At 42.0% G+C, this 21,311-nt stretch overlaps 1 protein-coding gene across 2 annotated transcripts in view; it reads right to left on the bottom strand.

Moving 5' to 3' along the window:
• The window catches only part of rars2 (arginyl-tRNA synthetase 2, mitochondrial), a 110,482-nt gene that overhangs the window by 38,825 nt on the left and 50,346 nt on the right, over nucleotides 1-21,311 (bottom strand). For both annotated transcript variants that reach the window (XM_070885557.1, XM_070885558.1), the window contains exons 11-13: nucleotides 20,775-20,870; nucleotides 12,053-12,113; nucleotides 2,424-2,500 (exon numbers count right to left, since the gene is read on the bottom strand). In XM_070885557.1, coding sequence (XP_070741658.1) covers nucleotides 2,424-2,500; nucleotides 12,053-12,113; nucleotides 20,775-20,870 — 234 coding nt within the window. The remainder of the gene's footprint in view (nucleotides 1-2,423; nucleotides 2,501-12,052; nucleotides 12,114-20,774; nucleotides 20,871-21,311) is intronic.

Here is a 21,311-nt window from a genome sequence, read left to right as displayed (position 1 = left end):
AACTCTTCCTCAACGCTACCTTGGCCAATTTGATTTGTCCAATCAATAAGAAGATTAAAATCGCCCATGATTATTGCCGTTCCTTTATTATAAGCCTTCATTATTTCTTGATTCATACGCCGTCCAACAGTGTAGCTACTGTTAGGGGGCCTATAGACTATGCCCACCAGTGACTTTTACCCCTTATTATTCCTGATCTTCCCCCAAACTGATTCTACATCTTGATCTTCTGAGCCAATATAATTTCTTACTACTACACTGATCTCATCCTTCATTAACACAGCTACCCCAGCTCCTTTTCCTTTCTGTCTGTCCTTCCGAATTGTCAAATACCCCTGAATATTTAGTTCCCATCCTGGTCACCTTGCAACCACGTCTCTGTAATGGCTATCAGATCATACCTCTTTGTATCTATTTGTGCCGTCAACTCATCTATTTTGTTACATGTGCAGTTTTGGTCTCCTAATCGAAGGACGTGCTTGCTATTGAGGGAGTGCAGCAAAGGTTCACAAGACTGATTCCCGGGATGGCAGGACTGACATATGAGGAAAGACTGGATCGGCTAGGCTTATACTCACTGGAATTTAGATGAATGAGAGGGGATTTCATAGAAACGTATAAAATTCTGATGGGACTGGACAGGTTAGATGCAGGAAGAATGTTCCCTATTTTGGGGAAGTCCATTACCAGGGGACAAAATCTAAGGATAAGGGGTAAGCCATATAGGAGATGAGGAGAAACTTTTTCACCCAGAATTGTGAACCTGTGGAATGCTCTGCCACAGAAAATGGTGGAGTCCAGTTCGTTGGACATATTCAAAAGGGAGTTAGATGTGGCCCTAACAGCTAAAGGGATCAGAGGGTATGGAGAGAAGGCAGGGGTGGGGTAGGGGCTTCATGATCAGCCATGATCATATTGAATGGCGGTGCAGGCGCGAAGGGCCGAATGGCCTGCTCCTGCACCTATTTTCTATATTTATTTCTATGTTTCAGATATAGAGCTTTAAAAATTTTTTTTTTTTTTAAAAACCATTTTCCCTGCTTTGACCCCACTTTCTGATGCACTCTTATGTTTATACATTCTGTCGCTTCTGGTCACGCTCTGGTTATCATTTCACCCAGGACTACCCTGCTCTATTGCCTTCTCCTTGCTCTTTGACTTATTAAATTCCCACTCACCTGAACCCTCCCCCCCCACTAATTAGTTTAAAGCCCTGTCAAGTCCTAGTTATTCAATTCGCCAGGACACTAGTCCCAGCATGGTTCAAGTGGAACCCGTCCCAACAGAACAGCTCCCTCTTACCACAGTACTGGTGCCAGTGCCCCATGAATTGAAACCCATTTCTCCCACACTAATCTTTGAGCCACGCGTTCATCTCTCTGATCTTATTTACCCCATGTAAATTTGCTCATGGCTCAGGTAGTAATCCAGAGATTACCTCTGTGGTTCTGCTTTTTTAAATTTGGCCCCTAGCTGCTCATAATCCTTCAGCAGAACCTCTTTGTTTGTCCTACCTATGTCGTTGGTACCCATGTGGACCATGACAACGGGATCTTCCCCCTCCCACTCCAAGTTTCTGTCCAGCCCTGAGGAGATGTCCTTAACCCTGGCACCAGGCAGGCAACACAGTCTTTGGGACTCTTTTGCTCTCGGCTGCAGAGAACTGTATCTATCCCCCTAATCATACTGTCCCCTATCACTGCAAAGTTTATTTTTACTCCTGCCACTTGAATGGCCCTGTTAGAGCAGTACTGTCAAAGGCCTGGGAATGGGTGGCCCTACCCACCTTTTGTTCAGGGAATACTGACTGGCCTGGGGAGACAGAGAAAATGGTAGACAGGGAATACTAACTGGTCTGTGAAGAGAGAGAGATAATGGTGGAAAAACAAAGGCAAAGTCAATTGGAACATGCAATTAATGTGTCCTGTGGATTAACTTTTCTCAACACTAGTCAGTGAAGTTTCCCAGTACTTACATTTATTCTACAAACACGTTGATCCCCCATGGATGATGGACAATTTTTAAAAAAAGTAAATGTCTCTACTTGATGATCTCCTCTCTAATTATTTGTGTCTAGTTATCTACTTTTAAGACTCTGTCTCGCTCTCTTTTCTCTGAGTGCCTCACACATTGTCCACTGAGTTTTCCTCTCCCCTCTACCCCATCTCTGGGCAAGTCTCTCTTACTCTATCCCTCTCAATTTCCATAATTTTCTCTGCATTTCATGCTCCACCCCCCCCCACCCACCCACTACTTTCCCCTCCTACAAAGTCTTAGAGGGTCAGAACACCAAGTCAGGCTCTGAGAATGCTAAAACTGATCCAATCTTAAATGGAGGGATCAGCTTGGGTGAGCTAAGGTGGAGGGTTCACATTACGATTGGATGGGGTAATTATAATGTGCTTTCTTTGTTTATGACCTACCGTTCTGTCCAGTTATAGCCCAGCAGTTTCAGTATTTCAAACATTTGCTGAAAATGAGTACTCTGTTCTTTAGCTGTCTGAAGAAGAAAAATACAGCCATTAATATATATATATATTTATATTTTTTTTAAATCGCACCAACAATACCCAACTAAAAGCTGCTAGGCCCCAATCATGTTCTTTTTCCAAGGCACATTCCAAAATAATCAAATTGTAAACAACATGCTACCACTTGATGTTTAAAATTGCTGAAACATGAATGCTCGGGTAGGGCACCATCCAGTGATCCTAATCATTGCAACATATGATCAAAGTCTTGCGACAAACACACCGAAAATCAGCTTTACAACTGCTCCATAACAGGTGGCTTTATTTGAGTAAATAATGAACAGCTGTGCATTTCTGTGAAGCAAATGGATATTAAAATTAAAAATCTAGAAGTGTGAAGGAATGGTGGCATATAGTTCACTGGCACTTCCTAGCATGGAGAGTTCTCAATCTCAGGCATGCCTTCATCAAGTCACACAATGCAAGGGAGATGCTTCCCACAGGGAAGAAGAGGAAACATTAAACCAGGCTGCTTGTGAAAACCTTGTACAAGTTTTAGGCTAGCACTGGTGGTGTGGTTTGTCTCCCCTACCAATCGGAAGTGACATCAGGTGACCAGAGAAAGCAGAAAACAACAAAACAAAATGCAAATACAAAAGCAAAATACTGCGGATATTGGAATCTGAAATAAATCAGAAAATGCTGGAAATCTCAGCAGGTCAGGCAGCATCTGTGGAGAGAAACAAGAGTTAATGTTTCAGGTCTGTGACCCTTCATCCGAATTGGAAAAGTTTGAGGTGTAACAGATTCTTAAGGAAGTGCAGGGGCAGTGAAAGGGGGAGGGGAGGAAAGAACAAAAGGGAAGGTCTGTGATAGGACGGAAGGCAGGAGTGATTTAAGAGACAAAAGGAATGATGGGCAAAAATGAGATGATAATGACACAAGTTAGGAAACAAAAGAGGAGTCTAGATGGGATATGAATGGTGAAGTAATTACCAGCTGCCATGAGAAAGAGAAAAAAAAAGAGGAAAAGGGAAACAAATATGGGCAGAGGTTATGATCTGAAATTGTTGAACTCTTATGTTGAGTCCAGAAGGCTGTAAAGTGCATAAATGAAAGATGAGGTGCTGGTCCTCGAGCTTGCGTGGAGCTTCATTGGAATAGTGTATGAGGCCTAGGATGGAAACGTCAGAGTGAGAGTGGGGCGGAGAATTAGAGTGACAAGCGACCGGAAGCTCGGGGACCACTTACAGTCTGAACAAAGGTGTTCTGCAAAGCGGTCACCCAATCTGCGTTTGGTCTCCCCAATGTAGAGACCACCACATCGTGAGCAATGAATACAGCATTCTAAATTCGAAGTACAAGTAAATCGCTGTTTTACCTAGGAGTGGTATTTGGGGCCCTGGACAGTGGGAAGGGAGGAGGTAAAAATGCAGTCTTGCCTCAAAATACAGAAAAGAAAATTGAGAACTAGTTTAAAACTCAATTCATAATTTTATATTATATCAAGTTATAGCAAGCTAAGTGCTATAACTGTAATGAACATATTACTTGATTATGGAAGATTATTTCAGATAAAGTTATGCAATAGGGAATGGTTACACTGAACTCATTAAAAAAAATTAGATGGCTCCGACCCCGCCCCCAAACTCCCCTCAAATTTTGGTGTTTCTCAAGGAAGTCGATTTTGAGACCTAGACAATTTCATGGCTTAAAGGGCCGAAATGGCAGCTCCAGCTTTGCCGGACGCAGGATTTTCAGATGAGATAGAGGAGGAGATAAAAAGGGAGAGGGGTCGCAATATTAAGAAAACTATTAGAGCAGTGAGGAGGGGGATATGATGATAGAAGGAGCATTAAATGAGGCCATATGGGTTAAACTGAAGAACAAAAAAGGGCCAATGATTCTAGGAGTGCCCTCAAATCTGCCACCGAGCTCATGGTCTACAGGGCTGTAGTGATACCCGCCCTCCTGTATGGCTGAGAGACATGGACCATATACAGTAGACACCTCAAATCGCTGGAGAAATACCACCGAATACTAGGGGACTGAGGGTCTAGCGAGAAGGAGGAACTGAAAGAAATCCTTACTGGTCAGGAAATTGTGTTAGGGAAATTGATGGTATCTAAGGCCGATAAATCCCCAGGGCCTGATAGTCTGCATCCCAGAGTACTTAAGGAAGTGGCCTTAGAAATAGTGGATGCATTGGTGGTTATTTTCCAACATTCTATCGATCAGTTCCTATGGATTGGAGGGTAGCTAATGCAACACCAGTTTTTAAAAAAAGGAGAGAGAAAACAGGGAATTATAGACCGGTTAGCCCGACATTGGTAGTGGGGAAAATGGTGGAATCAATTATTAAAGATGTAATAGCAGCGCATTTGGAAAGCAGTGACAGGATCGGTCCAAGTCAGCGTGGATTTATGAAAGTAAAATCATGCTTGACAAATCTAGAATTTTTTGAGGATGCAACGAGTAGAGTAGACAAGGGAGAACCAGTGGATGTGGTGTATTTAGACTTCCAAAAGGCTTTTGACAAGGTCCCACACAAGAGATTAGTGTGCAAAATTAAAGCACATGGTATTGGGGGGTAATGTATTGACGTGGATAGAGAACTGGTTGGCAGACAGGAAGCAAAGAGTAGGAATAAACAGGTCTTTTTCAGAATGGCAGGCAGTGACAAGTGGGGTACCGCAAGGTTCAGTGCTGGGACCCCAGCTATTTACAATATACATTAATGATTTGGACAAAGGAATTGAATGTAATATCTCCAAGTTTGCAGATGACACTAAACTGGGTGGCAGTGTGAGTTGCGAGGAGGATGCCAAGAGGCTGCAGGGTGACTTGGAGAGGTTAGGTGAGTGGGCAAATGCATGGCAGATGCAATAATGTAGATAAATGTGAGGTTATCCACTTTGGTGGCAAAAACAGGAAGGCAGAATATTATCTGAATGGTGACAGATTAGGAAAAGGGGAGGTGCAATGGGACCTGGGTGTCATGGTACATCAGTCATTGAAAGTTGGCATGTAGGCACAGCAGGCGGTGAAGGCAGCAAATGGCATGTTGGCCTTCATAGCGTGAGGATGAGAGTATAGGAGCAGGGAGGTCTTACTGCAGTTGTACAGGGCATTGGTGAGGCCACACCTTGAATATTGTGTACAGTTTTGGTCTCCTAATCTAAGGAAGGATATTCTTGCTATTGAAGGAGTACACCAAAGGTTCACCAGACTGATTCCTGGAATGGCAGGACTGGCATATGAAGAAAGACTGGATCGACTAGGCTTATTTTCACTGGAATTTAGAAGAATGAGAGGGGATCTCATAGAAACATAAAAATTCTGACAGGATTGGACAGGTTAGATGCAGAAAGAATGTTCTCGATGTTGAAGTCCAGAACCAGGGGTCACAGTCTAAGGATAAGGGGCAAGCCATTTAGGACCGAGATGAGGAGAAAATTCTTCACTCAGAGAATTGTGAACCTGTGGAATTCTCTACCACAGAAAGTTGTTGAGGCCAGTTCGTTAGATATTCAAAAGGGAGTTAGATGTGGCCCTTGCGGCTGAAGGAATCAAGGGGTATGGAGAGAAAGCAGGAATGGGGTACTGAAGTTGCATGATCAGCCATGATCATATTGAATGGTGGTGCAGGCTCGAAGGGCCAAATGGCCTTCTCCTGCACTTATTTTCTATGTATGTTTCTATGTAACGGTGTCTTCACAAGATCCTGCAAATCACCTGGGAGAACAGACGCGACAACAAAGTGTTCTCGATCAGGCCAACATCCCCAGCATCAAAGCACTCGACCAGCCCGACACAAGACTCTCAAAGCAAGTGCTCAACTCGGAACTCCTACATGGCAAGCGAGCTCCAGGTGGGCAGAGGAAACGTTTCAAGGACACCCTCAAAGCCTCCTTAATCAAGTGCAACATCCCCACCGACACCTGGGAATCCCTGGCCAAAGACCACCCTAAGTGGAGGAAGAGCATCCAGGAGGGCGCTGAGATCCTCGAGTCTCGTCGCCGAGAGTATGCAAAAAACAAGTGCAGGCAGCGAAAGGAGCGTGCGGCAAACCTGACTCCTCACCCACCTTTTCCTTCAACGACAGTCTGTCCCACCTGTGAGAGAGACTGTAATTCCCGTATTGGACTGTACAGTCACCTGAGAACTCATTTTGAGAGTGGAAGCAAGTCTTACTCGATCTCGAAGAACTGCCTATGATGATGATAGACCCCAAAACAGTCAGGGAGATAGAAGAGCAAATATGTTGGCAAATTTCTGAGAAGTGCAAAGACAATAGTGCAGTAATAGTAGGGGATTTCAACTACCCTGATATTAACTGGGATAGAATTAGTGTAAAAGGAATAGAGGGCGCAAAATTTTAAAAATGCATTCAGGAGAACATTTTTTAGCCAGTATGCAACAAGCCCAACAAGAGGGGGCAATTCTGGACTTAGTTTTAGGGAATGAAGCTGGGCAGGTGGAAGGGGCATCAGTAGGAGAGCATTTTGGTGGTAATGATCACAACTCAGTTAGATTTAGCATAGTTATGGATAAGAACAAAGATAGACAAGATGTAAAAGTTCTCATTTGGGGAAAGGCCAATTTTACTAAGCCGAGATGTGATTTAGCAAAAGTGGACTGGAAACAGCTACTTGAAGGTAAATCAGTGTCAGAGCAGTGGGAGGCATTCAAGGAGGAGATAGAGAGGGTTCAAAGCAAGTATGTTTTCACAAAGAAAAAGGGTGGGACTCCCAAATCTAGAGCCCCCTGGATATCGAGGAATATACAGGGTAGGATAAGGAAAAAAAGGGAAGCATTTGTTAGATACCAAGAGTTCACTATAGAAAACTGAAAGGAGTATAGAAAGTGCAGGGGTGAAAATAAAAAGGAAATTAGGAAAGCAAAGAGAGGGCATGAAAACTATTGGCAAGTAAAATCAAGGAAAACCCAAAGATGTTTTATAAATACATAAAGTGCAAAAGAATAACTAAACAAAGGGTAGGGCCTATTAGAGACCAAAAAGCTAACCTCTGTGTGGAGGCGGAAGACGTGGGTATGGTTCTTAATGAATACTTTGCATCTGTCTTCACAGAGAGGGGTGATGCAGACATTGTAGTTAAGGAGGAGGTGTGTGAAATATTGGATGGGATAAACAGAGAGGAAGCTTTAAGAGGTTTAACATCTTTGAAAGTAGATAAATCGCCAGGCTCGGATCAAATGTATCCCAGGCTGTTAAGAGAAGCAAGGGAGGAAATAGCAGAGGATCTGACCATTTTTCAATCTTCTCTGGCTATAGGCGTGGTGCCAAAGGACTGCTAACGTATGCGCTTATGTAAAAAGGAAGAAAGGGATAAAAGCATGTCCACAGATCCCTGAAGGTAGCAGGACAGTAGATAAGGTGGTTAAGGCGGCATACGGGATATATTCTATGCCTTGGCTAATAAAGGAAAGTAAGAGCAGAGAGGTTATACTAGAATTATATAAAACACTGGTCAGGCCATAGCTAGAGTACTGTGTACAGTTCTGGTCACCACATTACAGGAAAGATATGATTGCACTAGAGACAGTACACAGAGGCGATTTACGAGGATGTTGCCAGGACTGGAGAATTTTAGCTATGAGGAAAGATTGGACAGGCTGAGGTTGTTTTCTTTGGAACAGAGGAGGCAGAGGGGAGACTTGATTAAAGTGTATAAAATTATGAGGGGCCTTGATAAGAGTGGATAGGAAGCACCTAGTTCCCTTAGCAGAGGGGTCAACCACCAAGGGGAATAGATTTAAAGTAATTGGTAGAAGGATGAGAGAGAAGTTGAGAAACCTTTTCACCCAGAGGATGGTGGGTGTCTGGAACTCACTATCTGAAAGAGAGTGGTAGAGGCAGAAACCCTCATCACATTTAAAAAGTATTTCGATAAGCACTTGAAGTGCTGTAACCTACAAGACTACGGACTAAGCTGGATAGCTCTCTTTTGACTGGCGCATGGCCTCCTTATGTGCTGCAAAGTTCTACGATTCTAATTTGCAGAGGATTGTACTTTTAGTATCAAAATCAAACTCATCAACTTCAACATGCTGATTATGAAGAAATTTTGCTATTAGTCTCTGGTGCTGCAATAATCTTTGCACTTTGAATAACATTTTCTACTAGTCCTACATTGTGCATTTCCATGGTTTTAGAATGTTATATAGCTAAATAATGCCAAGTACTTCACCTTCTCTTGCCTTTCAAAGTTTTCACCGGAGATTACCCAAAGACATCTTCTCACTCAAAAAGCAAAGTAAATCAGCTTTCATTGATTGTTCCAGAATCCTATTTTGATACATGGGCTGGAAGGCAATTGAAGTGCCTTTATGCAACTTATGACAAATTAACTTTTTATTGCTTCATGGTCAAGCCTTATAATGGAGTAATCATATCCTTTGTTGTCCAGCTCAGTGGGACAGTCCTTGCTTGGCTCATCAAATCGTAGCCACAAAGTATTTCCAGCAATGGCTTTTCTTCTTGCCTAATTTCCTCGAGTCTGCTAAAGAATTATCTTGACTCCCTCTCCTCAGCTACAGGCTGCCCCTTAGGACAGTATCCAAATATATGGTGTCAGCAACTGAAGGCCTAGGACCTTGGCCTGAGAATCTCCTACCATCTCCCAATGTTCTGGGGCCGAGATGGTTGGCCTCCAACAACCACAACCACCTTCCTTTGTGCTGGGTATGACTCCAGCCACTGGAGTTTTCTCCCCATGATCTCCATTGACTTTAGTTTTTCTAGGGCTCCTTGGTGTCACACTCGATCGAATGTTGCCTTGATGTCAAGGGCAGTCACTCTCACTTCACCTCTGAAATTTAGCTCATGTTTGGATCAAGGCTATAATGAGATCTGGAGCCGTGTAGAACACAAACTTAACATCGGTAAGCAGATTATTGTTGACTAAGAGCCGCTTGATAGTACGGTTGATGGCTCCTTCCATCCCCTCTTTACTGATGAGAATAGGCTGATAGGAGATATTAGCTGGGTTGGATTTGTCCTGCTTTTTCTTTTGGACAGGACACATCTGGGCAGTTTTCCACATTATCAGGTAGATGTAGCTGTACTGGAACAGCTTAGTTAAGGGTGCGGCTAGTTCTGGAGCACAGATCTTTAGCACCAAAGCTGGGATGTTGTAGGGACCCATAGCCTTTGCTGTATCCAGTGCGATCAGCCATTTCTTGATGTCACGTGGAGTGAATTGAATTGGCTGAAGACTGCTATCTGAAATAGTGAAGACTTCAGGATGAGGCTGATAAGGATCATGCACTTGGCACTTCTAGTTGAAGATAATTGCAAACCCTTCAGCATTGTCTTTTGCACTCATGTATTGGCTATGCCATCATTGAGGATGGGAATGTTCAGGGAGCCTCCTCCTCCCATTAGTTGCTTAATTGTCCATCACCATTCAGGACTGGATATGGCAGAATTGCAGAGCTTTGACCTCATCAGTTAGTTGTGGGATCAATTAACTCTGGCTGTAGCATGTTGCTCCATAACTTTGCCCGCCTCCATCCTTGCCTCAGTCTCCCATTCTCCACGTTCTGTAAGATTCAGTACATTAAAAGCTCTGCTGCCCGTTTCCTATCCCACATTAAGCCCTGCTCACCCATTGATGACTTACATTGGCTCTCAATCCTGCAACACATCCAATTTAAAGTTCTCTACCTTCATGTTCTTGCTGGTCCCCATTGCTACAATCCAACAGAACTCTCCATACTTCCAGCTCTAGCCTCTTGTGCATCCCTATCGCCTTCCATCCCTTCATTGGCGGCTATGACTTTAACCACCCAGGTACCATACTTTGGAATTCCGACCTTAAGCCCCTCCATCTCTCCACCGCCCTATCCTACTTTAAAACCCTTCTTAAAACTGGCCTCTTTGAACAATCTTCTGGTCACTCCTTCCAACATCTTCTTCAGATCAGCCATTTTTGTCCGTTTATGTCTCTGAAGCGTATTGGGACTTTTTTCTACGTTAGTTTGTGTTTATTTTCAGTTCCCATTGGCAAGAATTAAAGTTAGGGGAATATCGTCAGTATAAGTTACCACCTTTACGCGGTCAACAATATTTGGTTTTGAAGAGACTGACCTTTCAATCATATTTATTTTATGGAGTGGAGCCGTTATACGAAAGTCAGATAACAGAATCCTCACATTTCACACCGGTTATACACCAGAAAGTTTCATTGGAGAAAATATCTTTTGTAAACAATTTAAGACACACAAATCCACATCTTGTCAATGACTCAAGAGCAAGTTGAGGGTGAGGCCAATTCATTTTTTTTGGGGGGGGGGGGGGGGGAAAGAGATGGGAGGGGAAATAGGAGAAAAATATATAGGCCCCAAGTTTCCACATTATTTGCTCCTGATTTTTAGGAGCAACTGGTGGAGAACGGAGTATCTTAGAAATCAGAATTCTCCACATTTAAGTTTTCTGCAGTTCTAGTCAGGTAGAACAGTTTCACTTTTGAACAGAATTTTTTTGAGGCAGGGAGAAGGCTGCAGGAAGCCTCATTACTTGAGGCAGTCGTTTGCCATCGGGCCCGACCGACGGCAGAGGGAGAAAACTGCAAGAAGCCTCAGTGCTGATCATGGAAGGGCAATGTGGTTTTATTAAAAAAAATTTTAAAAATTGAACAGCTACAAAGAATTTGAATAGTCTCAAACAAGTGCATGTGTCCCATTTATCACAGTCTATCTTTAATTACAAAATGCACTCCCTCACCCTCACACACAGAAATATCAAGAAAATTAAAATACAAGCCTTTGCAAGGGTTCAATAAACAAATTTTCACTTTTTCTGCAGCACTTTTTAAAATGGCCAAGTGCCAATGTTTCCTTCAGACTGCGTGTGCGCGAACGCTCCAACGCGCACGCGCAGGGTTGCCGGCACGAAAAAAACTCATTTAAGTTGAACCCGCCCCCTCCTACTTACAAAATCGGCGCGAATGGTAGACTCCGGCCCCTGGGCGCCGCGCCAAGCAGACATCGAGCTGCAAAGCGCTCGAGAATAGCGCTTTTTTTTTTCAGGCGCCGTTTTCGGCACGAAAAACGGGCGCCCAGCTCGGAGGGGCACCTGTTTTGCCGCATGTGGAACCTTGGGGCCATAGAGTCCAAGTTGTTTTGAAAATTGAACAACATGAATAACAAATTCAAATGGATCCATTTACACATACAATTTAGGAATTCCTGCAAAAGTTAAACTGACAATACAATGTAACGCAGCCAAGCAAATCATGTGGTTTTATACTGTTTGAATGATATTTTGTTCTAATTTGTATACAAAATACTGTGTCAAAAGCAGAGGTTCAAGCTTCAAGATAATTTCACACTGAAGTTTCATCAGAATTTTTATTTGAGTTGGTGCTATACAAACAGGTTCTTGTGGAAAAGACAGTTTAAAAAAGAACCCTCCAGGGGAAAAAATTATTTTGGAACTATGTACAATTAATATTCAATGAAACCAACTACTTATAATCACAAGGCTGCAGGTACACAAATTCTCAGAGTTTGTGTCCCAACAGCATTTCTTGTAAAACCTCTCTTTCGTTACCTACCACGTAAATCATTTTGTCAAAATTGTATTTCTCCATTCGGTCGGCAGCAGCTGCAATATCTCTGCAAACAAAATTGTGAAGTAACAGCAGTTATTCCCATGGATGACATTCTGATTCAACAAATTAGGTCACTGATAATCAAAAAGCCTTTCATCAAGTAAATAGAGATACCAAATTTCACAAAAGGATATTTCCTTTCACAAGTTAGAGGAGCATAAAATCGTCACAATTCTGGCATGGAATAATGTTACATTATTTATTTCTTGTTATTCATTATCCAAAAACACAGGCACCAACTATTTCCCAAGTATTAATATTGATAATGTTATTTCAGTGGTTATCAAACTATGATACTGTGCCAGGGAAATACTGTCAGCTACCCAAATGAAAATAGTATCATTGCAAAGAAAATGTTTTTATTAGTTTACAGGAACAGAAATAACGTGGTGTTGAGACAAAATGCAAAACATTACAGAAATTCGATGTCTTCTAGTTTAAAAACTTATCAGAGATGATTACTACTATCTTGTTCAGGAACTAGAAGAGCACTGTAATTAAAATCAGCAGATACAAATAGCTCATTTTGCACAGAACTGTCCTAGAGTCACTACAGAGCACAGGAATCTGCTGTTTTAATTGTAATGGAAACTTTAACAGACAGTCCATTGGCAAGTTCCAGCAACAAGCCATCCCAAGTGAAGTAAAGCAATCATCACCAAGAAAGATGCTGGAATTTCTTTTGGCGGCCTTCCACTTTGATCAGTCCCTATAAATTAGGATAGAGGGAATAAAGATCTTCCTGAGGAGATATTTGAAATTTACAATTACTCTTTTTTTGCTTTTAAATCCTGTCTCAGTACAGAATTTAATAGATGCTACTGAAAATAGCTATCGATGTCCCTTTTCTGAAACATTATTAGTTATTTACATTAGCTAACATTTCCAAGTAAAGGTATACTCTGTATAATTTCTTTAGCTGAGTTTGAGATGTCTGATCATAAATATTAGAAAACGTTTAATTAGGTCCTGTACTACACGATGATGCATAGATCTCTATTTACACTCAAAAATATCTTCATGCCTGTACATTATGCAAGCCTTTATTATTTTGGTAACATAGCAGTTCTATGCAAAAACAAACATTTATTCAAGTAAGCAAATATTGCAGTCGAGAATAAACTAGAAAAGCAACCTATTTACACTGATGTATTAACTGGAGTTTAAGCTTGATGAATAGAATATTGTTTGCACATTCTCACATTTATGATAATTCATCAGCAATTCTTGATTCTCATTCCACCAAAAAGAGTACAAAGAATTGTAGTAGTGGTAGGGGCAGTATCATTAGATACTGTTCTCTGCCGAGAGCGCGAGTCCCAAAGGCTGTGTTGCCTGCCCAGTGCCAGGGTTAAGGACATCTCCTCTGGGCTGCAGAGGAACTTGGAATGGGAGGGGGAAGATCTAGTTGTCGTGGTCCATGTAGGTACCAATGACATAGGTAGGACAAAGAAAGCGGTTCTGCTGAGGAAGTATGAGCAGCTAGGGGCGAAATTAAAAGGCAGAACCACAAAGATAATAATCTCTGGATTACTACCTGAGCCACGAGCAAATCTAAATAAGGTAATTAAGATCAGAGCGATGAACAAGTGGCTCAAAAATTGGTGTGGGAGAAATGGGTTTTGATTCCTGGTGCACTGGCATCAGTACTGGGGTAAGAGGGAGCTGTTCCGTTGGGATGGACTTCATGTGAACCGTGCTGGGACCAGTGTCCTGGTGAATCGAATAATGAGACCTGTAGATCAGGCTTTAAACTAAATAGTGGGCGGGAGGGTTCAGGTGAACGGAAATTTAAAAAGTCAAAGAGAGGAGAAGGCAACAGTGCACGGTATTGATAGGGTTAATGATAACCAGCATGTGACAGAGCGTAATATCATGAGTGCATCAGAAAGTGGGGTCAGAATAGGGAAAAATGGTAAAAAGACAAAATTAAAAGCTCTATCTGAATGCACGCAAGATTCGGAATAAAATAGATGAATTGACAGCACAAATAGAAATGATCTGATAGCCATTACAGACACATGGTTACAAGGTGATCAAGGTGGGAACTGAATATTCAGGGGTATTTAACATTTCGGACGGTTAGGCAGAAAGGAAAAGGAGGTGGGGTAGCTCTGTTAATAAAGGATGAGATCAGTGCAATAGTGAGAAATGATATTGGCTCAGAAGATCAAGAGGTAGAATCTTTTTGGGTGGAGATAAGAAACAATAAGGGAAAGAAGTCACTGGTGGGAGTAGTCTTTCGGCCCTCCCACAGCAGCGATACTGTAGGAAGAGTATAAATCAAGAAATAATAGAAGCTTGTAAGAAAGGTACTGCAATAATCATGGGCGATTTTAATCTTCATATTTATTGGACAAATCAAATTGGCAAAGTTAGCCTTGAGGAAGAGTTCATAGAGTGTATTTGGGATGGTTTCTTAGAACAATACGTTGTGGAAGCAACCAGGGAGCAGACTATTTGAGATCTGGTTATGTTGTAATGAGACTGGATTAATTAATTATCTCATAGTAAAGGATCCTCTAGGGAATAGTAACCATAGCATGTTAGAATTTCAAATTCAGTTTGAGGATGAGAAAGTTGGGTCTCAAACTAGTGTCCTGAACTTAAATAAAGGCAACTACAAAGTTATGAAGGCAGTTGGCTAAAGTCGACTGGGAAAATAGATTAAAGGGCAAGACGGTAGATAAGCAGTGGCAGACAGTTATGTAGATATTTCATAACTCTCAGCAAAGATATATTCCAGTGAGAAAGAAAGACTAAGAGAAGGATGAACTAACAAAGTAAAGGATGGTATTAAATTGAAAACAAAGGTATACAATGTTGCGAAGATTAGTGGTAGGCCAGAGGATTGGAAGTTGTTTTTTTAGAAAGCAGCAAAGGACAACTAAAGAAATAATAGAGAGAAGATAGACTGAGAGTAAACTAGCAAGAAATATAAAACGGACAGCAAGAGCTTCTACAGGTATATAAAAAGGAAGAGAGTAGCTAAAGTAAACATTGGTCCCATAGAAATCGAGACTGGGGAAATAATAATGGGAAACAGGAAATGGCAGAGACTTTGAACAAATATTTTCTTTCGGTCTTCACAGAAGAAGACACTAAAAGCATCCCAATAATAGATAATCAAGGGGCTATAGGGAAGGGGGAACTTAAAACAATTACTATCACTAGAGAAAAAGCACTAGGCAAACTAATGGGACTAAAGGTGGGCAAGTCTCCTGGACCTGATGGCCTGCATCCTGGGGTCTTAAAAGAAGTGGCTGCAGAGTAATCTACCAAAATTCCCTGGATTCTGGAGAGGTCCCAGCGGATTGGAAAACAGCAAATGTAACACCCCTATTTAAGAAAGGAGGGAGACAGAAAGCAGGAAACTATAGACTAGTTGGCCTAACATCTGTTGTTGGGAAAATGTTGGAGTCCATTACTAAGGAAGTAGTAGCAGGACATTTAGAAAATCATAATAGTCAAGCAGAGTTAGCATGGGTTTATGAAAGGGAAATCATGTTTGACAAATTTGCTAAAATACTTTGAGGATATAATGTGCAGAGTGGATAAAGGGGAACCAGTAGATGTCATGAATTTGGATTTCCAGAAGGAATTCGATAAGATGCCACATAAAAGGATATTACACAAGATTAAGAGCTCAAGGGGTTGGGGATAATATATTAGCATGGATAGAGGATTGGCTAACGAACAGAAAACAAGTTGGGATAAATGGTTCAGGTTGGCAAACTTTAACTAATGGGGTGCCACACGGATTAGTCCTGGGGCCTCAACTATTTACAATCTATATTAATGACTTGGATGAAGGGACTGAGTGTAATATAGCCAAGTTTGCTGATGATACAAATATGGGTGGGAAAGCAAATTGTAAGGAGGACACAAAAAATCTGCAAAGGGATATAGATAGGCTAAGTAAGTGGGCAAAAATTTGGCAGATGGCGTATAAAGAGGGAAAATGTGAGGTTATCCACTGATAGGAAAAATATAAAATCAAATTTTTAAATGGAGTAAGATTACAAAATGCTCATGTACAGAGGGATCTAGGGGTCCTTGTACATGAAACACAAAAAGCTAGCATGCAGGTACAAAAGACAAATAGAACGTTGGCCATTATTGCAAAGGGGATGGAGTATAAAAGCAGAGAAGTCCTGCTACAACTGTACAGGGTATTGGTGAGACAGTTTTGGTCTCCGTATGTACGGAGGGACATAGTTCAGAAAAGGTTCACTAGGTTGATTCCTGAGATGAACGGGTTGTCATATGAAGAAAGGTTGAGCCTATACATTGAAGTTTAGGTGACCTTATTGAAACATATAAGATTCTGAGGATCCTCGACAGGGTAGACGCAGAGAGGATGTTTCCACTTGTGGGAGAATCTAGAACTAGGGGGCATAGTTTCAGAATAATGGGGTCGCCCATTTAAGACGGAGATGAGGAGGAATTTCTTCTTTCAGTGGGTCGTGAATCTGTGGAATTATCTACCCCAGAGTGCTGTGGAGGTTGAGTCATTGAACATATTTAAGGTCAAGATAGACAGATTTTTGAACGCTAAAGGGAGTCGAGGGTTATGGGGAGCGTGCAGGGAAGTGGGGTTGAGGCCAAGATCAGATCAGGCATGATCTTACTGAATGGCGGAGCAGGCTCGATGGGCCAAATGGCCTACTCCTGCTCCTATTTATGTTTTTATGTATATTCTTATAAAATACAGTTTAAGGTGGAGATCATTTACACTAAATATTTTACGATTAAAAGTGTAACAGAAATTTAGCACAGGAACAAAAAAAAATAACTGCTTTTTGTTGCTAGCCACCACTTTACCTGCATACTAGTCGAGATGAGAAAATACTGTTCTCACATCTCAAGTGTAGGTGCACTGTAATCTATAGGAAGGATAGCCTGTCAATTCAACATGTTGATGGAGGAGGATTTTCTATACTTCATCTTTCAAGGAAAACGGGGTGGGGAAAGAGGAATAGGCTTTTAAAAATACCAAGTAAGGTTATTTGGCCTTTTGAGATAGTAGATCCTTTTAGACATGGACACTGACTTTCCCCAAATATTGTGTGGGGGTGGGGTGAAGGATCGAGACATCCATGTAGCGATGGAATTTACCGTGATTTAAAAATTGCCATGCCCTGGGAAGCCAGTGAATAATGGTGCCCCAGAATACAGGGAATTTCAATCTGGTTTAACTGAAAACACCAGGACAAGCAGGCCACTGGCTGATTCAGCAATGGATGTTGAAAAGAAATATGAATAGGTGCACCCTCTCAATGCAATTAACCTACCCATGCTCTAGCTTGGGAGAAAATTCAAACCACTGATAAACAGCATGAAGCCAATGGGTTGAATCTAGCATTGGAAAGCTCGCTGGTTTGCAACCCTTGCTGAACGGTTCAGATTTTCAAACAAAGTGGCTTATTATTGTGTCATTTTGGCACCCAAAGATCCCAAATGGATGTGACTTATGCAGTAAACTTCTATTAGCCCTGATTCTATAATACCTCATGTACTTGCTGGAACTGAAATACCTCATGCATATTTTCAACAATAAAATTATTCCAGAATTTTTGCCTCCATTATATGTATTTTATTTATTACTGTGTGAAGTCATCATTCCTAAGTTTCCCTTTACTAGTTTGAGCTTCTGTCGCTTTGTTGTACAGTCAAAGGTTTAATTTGAAATAATGTTCCAGAATTAACTTTTCTACATCATTTACTGTCCCACATAATTCCTTGAAGTCCCTCTCAGTCAATGCCATTCTCGACTGAAAACTCCCAAGTTTCTCTAGTCTTTCCTTCTAACTCAGTTCTCTGATATTAGGGACGAGTCTTGAGGCTTTTCCGTCCACCACTTCCAGGGCTCGAATGTCTCCGTGTCAGTGACCAGAGAATGACTCAGTACTCAGGTGTGGGTTGATCAGAGCATTAAGCAGTTTGAGCACGACTTTCTCTTATTTCTATACCTCTCACCACTTTGGTTATAGTTCAACATTCCATTTGCTTTGTTAATGGCTGCTCCATGGTGATTGGACGTATTCAGAGCCCATAAATAACCTCAGATTGGATTGATGCAGATTCTCAAATTGGTAATTTCTAATTTTACTGGGCAGTTAGGAAAAAAATAAAAGATTTGCATTTATATGGCATTTATAGGCCGGCATTTTTGCCCATCCCTAGTTGGCCTCGAGAAGGAGGTGGTAGTAGACATTCTTGAACCACTGCAGTCTGTAGTGAAAGTTTAAACATCACTCCCTATCTGGTGAAAGTTTAAACATCACTCCCTATCTGGTGAATTAGGATAATTACTACTTTTTAAAAACATTATTCATTCATGGGATGTGGGCGGCGCTGGCATTATTGCCCATCCCTCGAGAAGGCGGTGGTGAGCTGCCTTCTTGAATCGTTGCAGTCCATGAGGTGAAGGTACTCCCACAATGCTGTCAGGGAGGGAGTTCCAGAATTTTGATCCAGCGACAATGAAGGAACGGCAATATATTTCCAAGAGAGGATGGTGTGTGACTTGGAGCAGAACTTGCAGGCAATGGTGTTCCCATCCGGCTGTGGCCCTTGTCCTTCTAGGTGGTAGAGGTCACGGGTTTGGGAGATGCTGTCAAAGAAGCCTTGGTGAGTTGCTGCAGTGCATTTTGTAGATGGTACACACTGTAGCCACGGTGGGATGGTGGTGGAGGGAGTGAATGTTTAAGGTGGTGGATGGGGTGGCAATCAAGCAGACTGCTTTGTCCTGGATGGTGTCGAGCCTCAAGTGTTATTGGAGCTGCAGTCATCCAGGCAAATGGAGAGTATTCCATCACACTCCTGACTTGTGGCTTGTAGATGGTGGAAAGATATTGGGGAGTCAGGAGGTTGCAAAATACCCAGCCTGTGACATGCTCTTGTAGTCAAATTGCCAATAAGTTCAAATTGAAAGATTTTGACCATTGCAACCATGACAACTATGCCTGCTTCTGATACTTCTGAGCATTTCCTCTATATAAAAGTTTTAGTGGAACTTTTCTACTTGGTAGGATTTATTTTTAAGACGCACAGGGCTGGACTTTCAGTCTTTTGCAGTCCCTTAGCGCCCCAGAGGGGCGGCAACGCTAGCGGTAAGCACTTCCTGGCAGGCAGCCAGCTTTCAGCACCCCGCCGGGACATTTGGTGCCAGTTTCGAGGGGGCGCGTGGAGCATTATCGCCCAGAAGAGGTGAACCGGTGTGCAACGCCCCTGGTTGTGACACTCGCTCGATTTTTGGCAAGTGTCCAAACCGTAGCTCTCGATAGATCGTCCTGCTAGGAACACCTGTGGAAGCTGGCATTCCAAGCTGTAGCAGCCGCAGAGGTAAGTAATATCCACATCAGGTAAGTGTGATTGATTTGTTTTTGCGATTTATGTTATGGTGGCGTGAGTTATGTATTGGGAATGTTTTTGGTGTTCTTTTTCAGGTCCCCCCCCACCGAGGCCTTTCATAGGGAGCTCAGAGGGTGGCTGTTTAGCTCGGGATTTTCACTTGCTCAGCCGGATTAGCACCATAAAAAAAAAAGGGGTGTGCAATGCCTCCCTTAGTGCTCCACTCCAAACTCCGGGCCCAGCAAACAAATTTTGCGGCAGTAGATGCAATCCATTTGCCAGCGCAAAATTTACTGCTCTGCCCGGGACAGCGCCACCACAGAGGTACGACTGAATTTCCACCCCACTAGGCTTTGGAGTCAGGGTTTGATGGTCAACATGCTTGCCACGATCTTTATTTTCTGTTCAATGGTGAACCATGCAGCCACTTCATTTCTCTCACTCTTGAACAAAAGCAAAAATCACTTGGAAAATAGTTACAGACTGCATCAATGTTATCAACATTGGAAATAGCTGAGCAAACTATCACCTGGAATGAATATTCATTTAGATCTGAAAGATGATTAACATGTACTTAAACATACTACTACTGTGACATGACGAACCATTTTTTTTCTCCAAATTTCCTTCTCCCCAAAAGCACATCACATTCACGATCAAACACGTTAGTGAGGCTTTTAGTACCCAGTTTCTGCCAGTGAATCTCTAACTGGCTGCTTGAGTTGCACAGCAGCAGGATGAAGTGATTCACCTTCCTGCTTCTGTCTTGCTTTCATATGAAGAAAGCAGCCCATCTTCACCTCTTATCCCCTTCGCATGACATGGCCAGGATTGAGAACTCAGAATGCAAGCAAGTGTGATCATCAGCCTATGCACTACCACTCTGGTATGGAACATTCTTGCTGTTTCGTCGAGTTACTATTTAATTGCAGTTGAACGTTCCAACTTCGAACTTTTGATATTTACTTTTATTCGATGTAGGGGAAGTCTATTTAATGATGATGTAATTACGACTCAGCTCAACAGTACTGAGTGAAGACCAGGATCCTCTTCACTGCTTTAATAAAACTGCAGTTCCTAAACATTAGTTGCTGCCGTCTTACAAATCCTTTTAAATTTAAAATGAAAAAAAAAATAGAAAGCTAAAGAAAAGAACTAAGCACTGCCACAGCAGACATATGGCTTGGCCAAGTACAGCCTTATCCCACTGCTTAGTGTCAGACATGGATGGTTGGGTAAATATTTACATATCACCAATCCTTTCATGTACAGTAATTAAAACAAGTTTTAAAAATGGAAACAATCTTACCTGGTCAAGTAGAGGGACGTCCCGTCACTACGAACCATTTTGGCGTAAGCAGAGAGATCACCATTGGGTGAAAGATCAACAACTCCAGTTCCTTGCCTTTAGAAACAAATAAAACAAACAAACAAGTAACTTTCTATTTCGGTGCATGAGTTTTCATTCTCAATAGAGGAATTTAAAAAAATTGTTATATACCACTATCACATCACCAGAATATCCCAAGGCATTTTACAATGAATGGAATATTTTTTGAAGTGCAGTAATTGCTGTTATGTAGGCAAACACAACAGGAAACATAGAAACGTGAGACAAACAGCAAACAAGGAAGTGACCACATAACTTAGAAACATAGAAAATAGGTGCAGGAGTAGGCCATCGGCCCTGCGAGCCTGCACCACCATTCAATATGATCATGGCTGATCATGCAATTTCAGTACCCCATTCCTGCTTTCTCTCCATACCCCTTGATCCCTTTAGCCGTAAGGGCCACAGCTAACTACCTTTGGAATATATCTAATGAATTGGCCTCATCAACTTTCT

Source organism: Pristiophorus japonicus, chromosome 7 (genome assembly GCF_044704955.1).
Source record: "Pristiophorus japonicus isolate sPriJap1 chromosome 7, sPriJap1.hap1, whole genome shotgun sequence".
Classification (NCBI taxonomy): domain Eukaryota; kingdom Metazoa; phylum Chordata; class Chondrichthyes; family Pristiophoridae; genus Pristiophorus; species Pristiophorus japonicus.
This window is presented reverse-complemented; position numbering and strand designations above follow the sequence as displayed.